This window comes from Myotis yumanensis, unplaced genomic scaffold, assembly GCF_028538775.1.
Source record: "Myotis yumanensis isolate MYYU_CA2020_CCGP unplaced genomic scaffold, mMyoYum1.0.hap1 SCAF_16, whole genome shotgun sequence".
NCBI lineage: Eukaryota > Metazoa > Chordata > Mammalia > Chiroptera > Vespertilionidae > Myotis > Myotis yumanensis.
The window spans coordinates 19,127,220-19,139,228 of NW_027223767.1; the positions used below are offsets into that span (position 1 = coordinate 19,127,220).

A 12,009-nucleotide genomic window follows, 5' to 3' on the forward strand; every position below is an offset into this window, starting at 1 on the left:
GTTATTGGTGCAAGAATAGACAAACAGATCAACAGAGCAGAACAGAGAGCCCAGAAACAGACCCCGCTAATATAGTCAGCTAATCTTTCACAAAGGAGCAAGGCAAGACAATGGAGCAGACAGTCTTTTCAGCAAATGCTCCGGGAACAAGTGGACAACTACATGCAAAAAAGAAATAAAAGAAAAAAGAATAGATCTTACACCCTTCACAAAAATTAATTCAAAGTGGATCACAGAGAAAACTTGGATGACCTTGGGTACGGTGATGACTTTTCAGATATGACCTCAAAGCCATGACCCATGAAATAACTGATAGGCTGGACTTCACTAAAATGAAGACGTTATCCTCTGCCAAAGACACTGTCGAGGGAATGAGAAGGCGAGCTAGGGACTGGGAGAACATCTGCAAAAGGCACATCCGAAAAAGGACTGTCACTCAGCGATCCTGCTCCTGGGTAGAGACTCAAGGAGTTGAAAACTTGTGTCCACATAAAATCTGCACACACAGATTTTTAATAGCTTTATTCATAACTGCCAGAACCAAGATGTCCTTCAGTAGCTGAATGGATAGATTGTGGTACATCCAGAAAACAGAATATTATTCTGCTCTTTAAAAAACAGTGCAGTCATGAAAAGACATGGAGGAATCTTAAATGCATGTTGCTAAATGAAAGAAGCCAGTCTGAAAAGGGTACATACTGTATGATTCCAACTATGACACCTGGAAAAGGCAAAACTATGGAGACAGTAAACAGATCAGTGGTTGCCAGGAGTTGGGGAGGGTGGGTGAGACAAACAGGTGGAGCACAGAGGATTTTGAGCAGTGAAGCTACCCTGTATGATGCTATAATAGTGGATACATCATTACACATTTGTGCAAACTCATAGAATGTACAACACTAAGTGTGGACCCTAGTGTAAACTATAGACTCTGAGTTAATAATGATGTTCCAAGGTAGGCTCATCAATTGCAACAAATGCACCACTCTGTTGAGGATGTTGATAATGGAAGAGGCTATGTGGGGGCAGAGGGTATATGGGAACTCTGTACCTGCCCCTCAATTTAGCTGTGAACCTTAAACTTCTGTTAAAAAAAAAAAAAAGCCTCAATTTTAAAAAAATGGTGAGGAAGATACACTAAAGAAAGAGCAATTTCACATAGTAATGTGGCCAATGCCCTAAACTCTGTAGGTCATTCAACTGCAGACCAGGAAAGTGCTAGGGCAATTGGATTTTTCTAGGTTTCCAGATATGGAAATTCTTACTTTCCTAGTATTCGCTTTTTGAAAAGGCCGTAGGCCCACAGAGAAAGGTACTCGAGTATACAGAGGAGAGATGAGTGTAGGCTGAGACCCATACAAAGAGCTCAACATTAGAACACTTCCCAGAGCCACTCTCTTTCTCAGAGGTAACCCTGTACATGCCTCTAAAGAATGAGTAAGCCTGGCCAGCATGGTTCAGTGGTTGAGCGTCAATCTATGAACCAGGTCATGGTTCGATTCCCGGTCAGGGCACATGCCCAGGTTGCAGGCTCAATCCCCAGTGTGGGGTGTGCAGGAGGCAGCCAATCAATGATTCTCTCTCATCATTGATGTTTCTCTCTCTCTTCCTCTCTGAAATCAATAAAAATATACTAAAAAAAGAAAAGAATGAGTAAGCTAAATTCCAGGTAGATCAAGCACCCAGATATAAAAAGACAAACTTTAAGAAGAAAATAAAGATTATTTTTATTACTCTGGGTAGAGAAGAATGTGAAACAAAGGAAAGACAGAAAAATCTACTTAAAATAAGTCTGTATCAAAATCAAGTAAAAGCAGAAACTGGGAGACAGTATCTGCAATACTGGCAAAGAAATAATATTCAAGACACACACAGATTTTAGTAAACCCATAAAATATCAGCAAACCCCAAAGCAACAGTAACAACAATAATGGGACAAAGATCTGAAGAGACAATTCACAAAAACAGAAACTCAGGTGTTCACAAGGCATGTGAAATAATAGTTAACCTTATCAATAATCCAGTAAGTGCAAATTAAAACCACAATTGTATGCCCTTTCATACTCATCAGATAGGCAAAAGTAAAAGGTTGATAATACCAAGTGTTGGCATGGATATAATATAAGAAAATTCATACTACAGTGAGAGTATAAATTAATTAAAGCACTTAGGGTAAAATTCAGTAACACACACACACAATTTGAAGTTGTGCATAACCCACAACACAGCACCCATATCCTTTAGAGAAATTCTTGCCCATGTTAAAAAATGTTTCCTGCATCCAATGTTTGTAAAAGCAAAAGACTGGAAATAACCTAAAAATATCCATCAACAGTAGGATGGATAAACAAATGGTGGCACATTCATGCAATGGAATGATACTGAAATTAAAATGAATGAACTCAAACAACATATATCAACATGGTTAAATCTCAAAAAACATTATGTTGGGTAAAACAAAGCAAGTGGGGAAATGATATACAAAGTACCATTTTTATAAAGTTCAAATATATGTAAAACAAAATTAAATATCATTTGTGAATATATATGTAACATATCAAAACACATATGGGACTGATAAAAATCAAAATCAGAAGAGTAGTTACCTCTGGGTATGCAGGGAGGGGAATGGCAGGATAGGGTCCCCAGGGGGCTTCAGCAATAACTGTGGTGATTTTACTTTATATAAAACAAATCTAGAGCAAATGCGGGAGCGTATTAAGATTTGATTGGTGAGCTGGTATGCTTGACATTTTCTATACTTTTGTTAACTGAAAATATTTCTTTTGTTGATAGGAAAGAAAATCAATGATTATATTTAAAAACTTAATGGGAAACTTTCTATTTTTTCTATTCTTTCTACTTCTCAGAGGTATATTATATGCACAAAAAATTATATAGACTTATGACAGAAAGAGTTTTGAATGAACCAGACATAATTTTCTACAGTCTCCCATACCTGGAGATACGACATTTTCAATCCCTGGCCAACCAATAAAATTCTGTCCACACCAGACAGCTGAAGAGAGAGAAATCTTGGTCTTGGGTTTTACATAAAGCAATGCAGCCAGATAAGGCAGGACCTAGTCTGACAGACTAGTTGTCTGTGGGAAGTGAAGGTGAAAGACCCCATTTTTCTTGAAAATCTGCTGATTGTTATATTTGAAAATAGCTAAGAGTTCATCTCCTTAGGCATGAGGCACTGGGCAAGAGGGGGCCATTGGCCAAATTTGTTGGAGTCTTAGAGATAATTCTGGGGGTAGTGGCTCATGTTTTTAAAGGGCTCCTGGGGTACAGGGCTGGCCAGGACTATGCTTGGGAAAGGTCATCGTTACCCAGCAATGGAAAGCTTAGAGGGGTTTACTTCCTAATGCACCTCCTACTCTTGGGGGGACACTATAACTACTGGTAGTGATGAAAAGCTTGAGTAGATAAGATGAAGGCATACTCCTAGAAGCTAAAGAACCATATGTATTGCAAAGTTCTTCAATGAGGAAGCACAGAACAGACAGTGCGAGATATGATAAGTGGATGGGACAAGTTTTGAGGTAAAACTTACATACATTGAAATGCACAATTCTTTTTTTTTTTTTTAGAGTTTTTTAAAAAAATGCCTTTAATGAAAAATAGAATACGGCAGTCCTTGAAATATGAATTGTATGTTCAGAAAGTCTTAAGAGATTCCCAATGTAAAATAATCCTGTGTTTACTATATGTGTATTTTATTTACCCACAATTCTTTTCTTTTCTTCCCAGCCCTGTTCTCTCCCTCAGTCTCTGCTGGGCGCTCGAGGAACCAGCTGGACCAACCATAAAAAGAACAGGGCGGGAAGGGTGGCAGCACTGACCAGCAACCACATGACCACGCTCGTGCCTTACCAGTGGCTGCTTCCTTACCCCACAATTCTTAATTTTACAATCTTGACAAATGAATTTACCCATGTAATCCATACCCTCTCCTAAGATTTTTGTATTTTACCGTTTATCAGATTTAACAATTTCCTTGTGTCTCTAGTTCAAGATTTTTTAAATCTGTCGTGAATATGGGAATTCAATTTTATCAATCCATGTTTTTTTTTTTTTGTTTTTTTTAAAAGAGTGCTTAAAAACACTCTGCCATCTGGAGATTTACTGAGAAGAACTGAACCTGAGAATAACCATCGTACTTGCTCATTTTTCCAACTGCCATGTGTACAATCACCTGATTCTCCTTTCTCTGTCCTTGGTGCTTGGGCTTTTAAAAAATGTCTAAAATTTTCTCTAAACATATTTTTTACATATGGTTTTGAATTACGTGAATTTAAAAGTGAGTATGATCAAATGGAATATTACTCAGCCATAAAAAGAAAATTCTGAAACATATTACAACATGGATAAACCCTGATGACATGCTAAGTGAAATAAGCCAGATACCATAGGACAGACGTTATATGATTCTACTTATATGAGGTTCCTAGAGCAGTCATAGTCATAGAGACAGAAAGTAGAATGGTGTTTGCAAGGAGGTAGGGGAGGGCAGAATGGGGAGTCAGTGTTTAATGGGAATGGAGTTGCAGTTTGAGAAGATGAAAAAGGTCTAGAGGTGGGGATGGTAAAACAACAATGTGAATGTACTTAATACTACCGACCTGTACACTTAGAAATGGCTAAAATGGTAAATTATATGTTTTACCACAATAAAAAGTCAATATAAGATATAAAGATAACACAAAGGAAAATGAGATAACTTTGCAGACATGAATAATGTTGCTTTAAATATTTAGACTCCATCTTATGACAGGCTAAGAGGGGCGTATGAGAGTGTCTGGTTCAGTGCTCTTATTTGAACACAAAGAACCTGAGCTCAAAGCAGAGAAGCAACTGCTTTGATCAAAGGGACCACTAACAGCAGAGGGAGCACTGGACCCCAAGTCTCAGGGTTCTCTTCCCTACACCATAGAGTGCTGCTTCCTCTATGGTAAGTTTTGAGAATGGATTCCATTTCTGCTGTGCACTCAGTCATAGATACCATGGCCATAAGACTAATTAATGATCCCGTGAATCCCACAAGATTCTCTGAAAATCACAACTAGCAACAAGCATCACAAATACCAGTATGGTTCAGTTCTACATGCCCTTGCAATTGCTCAAGCGGACTCTAGGGCCCCAGATAAAGAATTCACTTTACAGTAATCAGGGAGAGAATGAAGAGGAGGGAAATGTCTCCGTCCCTATTTTCAGCACAAGCATTAAAGTAGAATCTAAATTTAGGGTCTAGTACAGCCGTGGGCAAACTACAGCCTGCGGGCCGGATCCGGCCCGTTGAAATGAATAAAACTAAAAAAAAAAAAAAAAAAAAAGACCGTACCCTTTTATGTAATGATGTTTACTTTGAATTTATATTAGTTCACACAAACACTCCATCCATGCTTTTGTTTCGGCCCTCCGGTCCAGTTTAAGAACCCATTGTGGCCCTCGAGTCAAAAAGTTTGCCCAGCCCTGGTTTAGTACCTGTGTGGGGAAGCAGAGGCAGCTGAGGCTGGGCTAAACCTTAGCTTTGCATTCCACAGTTTTTACTAAAGGCTGGATTCCAGCCACTACAAGACCTGAGGCAGAATGTGTTCAAAGACCTCAGCCTTTGACCATCTCTTTGTTAACTTCTTGATTCCTATGGTTCTGCTGCCTGAGTGATCAGACCTCTGGCTACACGACTGCTTGGATTTTTAAGCCCAGACATTCAGGGCCAGCATGGACCCAGCGAAACCTGAACTTTACACGGGACTCCTTTGAGGACCACGCTGCCCTTTCGTTCCCACCCATACCCTCCCCCAGGCTGGGCCTGCTGAGGTCCAGGATCCTTACCACCCACTCATATTTGTCTGAGAAAGTAAAACTCCACTTTCACAGATGGTTTTCTCATTCATATCTCAAAGCAGGAGTCAAGACTGGCTAAATTGATATTCTTCTGAAGATACGAGCTTTGAAACTGAGCTGATTATTTTAACATACTTTTTAAAGCAGAGAAAGTCTGGGGAAAATAGATATGATATTGGATTTATGTGACGATATGAAAATACCATGGTTATCGGACACTAAGTCAGCTAGTGAGGCCTGGGCAAAGCTGCACTCTCTGGAAACATGTTCCCAATGAGTCAAATGTGTCCCAGTGGCTTCATCATGTCTGGAGACAGAAAACCCGTAACCGAGAATGCTGAAGCCTCTTCCAGATACACCGATCTAATCGCCCAGCATCCTCTCTGATTACACACAACAGTGAGGTGAGCAGAATCAATTCCCAGTAACCATGAGCTAATGAACCATGTGCTAATGAGACAACATGTTGGGCCATTAGGCTGCTGTTTCTATTGGAGAGAATTAGTTCTATGCTTATGACATGCAAGAGTCACTGAAACGCTATAGACACGTCAGTGTCGGAATCCATGCAACCTCCCAGGACATTTTTCTGAGACAATACAGGGTGGGGCAGATGTAGGTTTACCGTTGTGAGTACATAAAACAGCTTATTCTTGTGTTATTATTTATTAATTATTGTATTACAACTGTAAACCTTCTTTTGCCCACCCCTTTATTTTTGACTCTGGTCAAAGCTGGCCGGCCAGCCAGCCAGCAAACATTGGCTAGATGCTACTCTGCAGGGAGGTGGGAAATGAAAGCAGAAACAAAGTCATGTCCCTGGTCTGAGGAAGCTTAACTTAGTAAGAGCTGGCATTTGTTGAGGGCTTGTCCCATGCCAGACACTGGTCCAAGCACTTTAGGTGCATTATCTGTTTAATCCCTGTAACCACCCTGGGAGGCGGTGCTAGGATTATCCCCATCTTGTACATGAGAACTCTAAAGTGCTGGGAGGTTAAGGAACTCGCCTAAGGACAAGCAGCTGCTATGCTACAGACAGGATTCAGCCTCAGACCTCTGTGATTCTGGAGCTCATGACCTTAATGCTCACACCATCCTGCCTTTTCATAACTTAGGAAGGCCACTCACTCACAAAGAATACAGAACTTATCAGATTTGAGAGATTCCTGATATTCACAGAGATCACATCTCTGGCTTTGATGCTTCATGAGAGACCCATGATGCACTGGGGCACATGCCAACTTGCCGTCTTCCTGAGGTATGCTGGACCAGCACAGCCAAGAGCCCAATGTGAGGGCAAGTCACTGAGCTGGGCGAGGGCTGAGCCTCTACCAAGGTGACTAATTTGATGGAAGAGCAGGAGTTCTAGAAATGGCATGAATTATAGAAACTTCTTACTTAAAAATGTAGTTTGAGTTCTTTCAAATATGAAAAAGTAACTGAAATAGGTTCACTAAGTATTGCTAGGTAGAGGCCTGGAGAGGATTTATTTCAATGAATATATGAGAATCATTTATGATCAGTATATGAATAGTGTGCATCTAAGTAGATGTTTTTTAGAGAATTAGGGGCTGAATATTATTGTTTCTTTAACAGTAGCTTAAACTGCTCTCTGAACTCAAACTGCTCACACTTCGGGCAATCTGAGTAGGTGGGAGTTGAAAAGAGATGACTTTGCTGTAGCTTATAACTCAATTCATTAGTGCTGAGCTGATAGAGCCTATGAAGAGATGTCTTGAGGCACAGCATCCAGGTGAATGAAGTAGGCTAATCAAGGAAGGCTTCCTGGGGGAGGTGGACAGAGTTTCTCAGTACCAAAAAGATAAGCCTTTCTTTGCTACTTTCAAGTGGTCTCAGCCCCAGCACGGGATCCAAAATCATCCAAGCCTCTACTGCTCCCTCCTCCTGGACTTTGCCTCGTCCTTCTCAAACCCCAGATATTCTTTCACATAACTTAGTTTTATACACTTTAGCATACTTACCTTCTAATTTCTTGTTAAACTGTACATTATCTGTCTTTTCTTACTAGAATGTAAATATCATAAAGGTGAGATCTTTTCTGTCTTGTTCACTGTGGCATTAACCCTGTACCTAGAACAGCCGTGGGCAAACTACGGCCCGCGGGCCGGATCTGGCCCGTTTGAAATGAATAAAACTAAAAAAAAAAAAAAAAAAGACCGTACCCTTTTATGTAATGATGTTTACTTTGAATTTATATTAGTTCACACAAACACTCCATCCATGCTTTTGTTCCGGCCCTCCGGTCCAGTTTAACACTTGGATTGCGGGAAACGAGTTAAGTCGGCTCGCGTGAATTGCGCGTACTCCGCGGGAGCCGTCTTAACTCGGTTCATATAGATTTGCGGTGGAGTGCGGGAAACGTGTAAACTCGGGCCGATTGTAACTGCGTATTACCAAATATTTGTTTGTTTGCCGTTCACAAAGATACCTACCTGCGTATGCGAACCGTTTCATACCCATTGGGGTAATAGGTATCATAAAAATCCCTTGTAAGTAGAGAACACTTTATGGCGCTGGTCGAGTACAATACCGTTAGGGTACCAATGTATTGTTTTCTCATTTTATAACCGATATCCCTGGATATCTCACCATGCAAAGAGAATAGTTATTGAGAAATACTTCTTGTGTCCGGACGTCTTTAGTTTTGAGTTTTGTGAATATTATTACGTGTTTAAATATTTAAATATATTGTGATAAAGACATTCATATAGAATTTTTTAACCAAATAAAATAAAATCGTTCCGCAAAGTGTTCGCATAATAATTATTTTTTTATATCAGATATCTATCGGAGTACCGCTATTTTCAGTTAGTATTATTTTTATTTGCTTTAACCTAGAATGTCGCAGCATTCAGACTATAGTGATGATGAGTTTTGTGCAGACAAGTTGTCCAATTATTCTTGTGATAGCGATCTTGAAAATGCGAGTACAAGTGTTTTGAAAAATATCATACGCTAAAAAACTATTAATTTCTATTTGTTTTGATTTATTATGAAAATTTTATTTTAAACTTTAAAAATATGTGTATATTTTTAGGTAATAAGTATTTTTTGGGTTTTTCGTATTTAGTTTATATATATCGAATTATTTATGTACTGAATAGATAAAAAAATGTCTGTGATTGAATAAATTTTCATTTTTTACACAAGAAACCGAAAATTTCATTTCAATCGAACCCATACTTCAAAAGATATAGGCATTTTAAACTAACTCTGCTTTTGCGCGGGAAACCTAAATAATTGCCCGCGCCATCTTATATTTTGGCGGGAAATTCACCCGACACCGTAGTGCTAAGAACCCATTGTGGCCCTCGAGTCAAAAAGTTTGCCCACCCCTGACCTAGAACAATGGCTGGGTACTTGGTAGGTGTTTAACAAAAATCCTATATAATAAAGAGGTAATATGCAAATTGACCATCACGCCCTCACACAAGATGGGCCGCCCCATGTTGTCACAAGATGGCTGGCAGGGGAGGGCAGTTAGGGGAGACCAGGCTGGCAGGGAAGTGGTTAGGGGGTGATCAGGCTGGCAGGCAGAAGCGGTTAGGGGCAATCAGGCAGGTGAGTAGTTGGGAGCCAGCAGTCCCGGATTGTGAGAGGGATGTCCGACTGTGGGATCAGGCCTAAACCGGCAGTTGGACATCCCCCGAGGGGTCCCAGATTGGAGAGGGTGCAGGCTGGGCTGAGGGACAACCCCCCTCCAGCACACGAATTTCATGCACTGGGCCTTTAGTTTTTAAAATAAACAGACGACTGAATTAAGCCATCAATGCCCAATTAGGGAAAATCAGCAATTTCATTTCTCCAGAGCAGATCTGTACTAGGAAGATATGTATTGGATCTACGACCAAAGCCATAAAGAAAGACCCTACACCAATTTCATCTCACCTGTTCTGCTCCCACCATGCTAATTGGCTTGCACTTGAAGAGGTGGGTGATGAACTTGGGAATGAAGGAGCTGTGGATAAAAAAGAAGTGACAAATTAGGCTTATTCTGTCTTCTGTAAAGAGCTGTAGAAAAAATTTCAAGGCCCCACTTCCTTCCATCAGGGAACTGAGAAACCAAGGAGACAAGTCTGTGGCCTACCAGCATCCATTGCTTTCTTTTTCTTCCCAGCCAAAGCCCTGGTTGTATTTAGGTACACATGGCCTTGGGATGCCAGGGGAAAGTTGATCCCTCCTAAACTACAGAGCTGAATTCCAGTGAGCTCAGTCAGTCAGAGTGTGGGATTCCCTTGGTAACTGTGGTTGGTCCTGAGATGGAAACATGCTCTAATCAGGCCCAATCAGACTGGAGGGAAGGGTTTTACTGCATGGCTGAGGCAAGGCTCTCTCCTTCTTTAGGGTATTCTTGTATTTGTTTATGAAAGCAGCCATTTTGCCACCATTCTGAAGATGAAGCCAATCCCAAGGAGAGCAGAGTAGGGAAAGAACCTGGGTCCTTGATGACACTGCTGAACCACTGAACCAACCATCCTTGCATTTATATGGAATAGAAAGGTTACCTTCTGTATGCATCAGTTCGAGTCAGAGCTTCTATTACCAGTAACTGAAAACCTCCTAACAGATATGAGAGTGACATATACATGAGGTAGTTATGGGCTCTTAAATGTAAAAACAGGAAGTAATTGTTAGGGGAATAACTGTCAGATCAGGAATAGACTATATGATCTCCCCCAATTGATTGGGGATTGAAGGGCAAACTGGGTCAAGTGAACTAATAATGATGCTTGTTTGGGGAAAAAGACAATGAAACTTTAATGGTCAGGGGGGCTTATAGAGGCCTGAGTAGGGAAAGCTGGTTGTGCTGGTGCAGAATGGAAAGTGTGTGAACTACAAATGCCTATAATCAAAGCCAGGTCCAGAGTGACAGAGCTGGAGGTGTCATATGGCCCATGACCAAAGGAGGCCCAATGGCAACAAAGCAGGATTTGTAGGTCAAGGCAAAGGCTGGCTAGCACCTCTCTTCTCACTCTTTAAATGCTGCTCTCAGACGTGTGACTTCCTTCCTCTCTGATCTCTCTGCATCTTTTCCTGTACGCTTGTGCCAGCTCTAGTATCTAATGACTTACCGGACATCCCACTGGAATGGCCCAGTGACACCTCAACCCCAGCACATCCACGACGCAGCCCGCCTCGGAATCCAGGCTCAGCTGACTGGATCTCACTCACCAAAGTCAGAAACCGAGAGCTACCGAGACAGCTCCCCTGCTCTCAACCCCAATATCCAATCAGCTACCAGCTCTTCCCTAAACTCTCACATCCACCCCTCCGAACACTCCCACTGCTGCTGCCCTCTCTCACTGGAGCTCTTTCCATTGTTTCCTAACTGGTCTCCCAGCCTTCAGCCCCATCCTTTCTAATCCATCTTCAGCCAAAGGGATTTATTTCAAATGCAAATATTTTCAAGACCTTCCTCTGATCAAAACTCTTGTAGGGTTGCAGACAAGGCCTTCCTGGTTGTCTAGACTCTCTGTCTCCAACCTCATCATGCTAAGCACCCTACGCTTCAACTGGCTGAACTACTTGCAGATCCCATAGTTCTGCGGGCTACTTAATGCCTCTGTGCCGTTGCTTACACCACTCCCTCTGCCTGGAACCCTCTTCTCCACGGCCTTGTGGGTCAGTGAACATATGTCTCTTGGACTCTGCTCAAGGACATGTCTTCTATAAAGCCTTTCCTCAGTCACTATATTCTTTCTACCATATCTAGAGTCCACAAACCTCTCATCTAACATCTAACCTACTTTATTTGCTCACATGTCTGTTTCCCTCTACTTGACTGTAAGGCAAATGAAAATAGGGACGACGTCTATTAAGTCAAAGCACTAAATTCTGTGACTGAGTCATAGCAGGTACTCCACTGAATGCATGGTGAATAAATACTAAACAGTAATGATAGTGGCTACCACTTTTTGAATGTCAGCTTGGCACTAGCATTCTATCAGGAAGTTTACAGCCGACTTCTCATTTCATCCTCCCAATGACTATAAAGAGATTTGTCTTATATTATCTCCATAACTGAACAGAGGAGAATCAGCTTAGCGGACAAGAAGTCACTTAGTAGTTTCAATCAAGGGGGTGATCTTTTTTTTTCTTCTTTTTTTAAAAATACATTTTTATTGATTTCTGAGA

General features: G+C 41.1%; 1 protein-coding gene across 1 annotated transcript in view; it reads right to left on the reverse strand.

The window, feature by feature from the left end:
• VPS53 (VPS53 subunit of GARP complex) overlaps positions 1-12,009 on the reverse strand; it is a 147,305-nt gene that overhangs the window by 8,848 nt on the left and 126,448 nt on the right. The window contains exon 19 of the mRNA XM_070395089.1: positions 9,763-9,832. Within this exon, the coding sequence (XP_070251190.1) occupies positions 9,763-9,832 (70 nt within the window). The remainder of the gene's footprint in view (positions 1-9,762; positions 9,833-12,009) is intronic.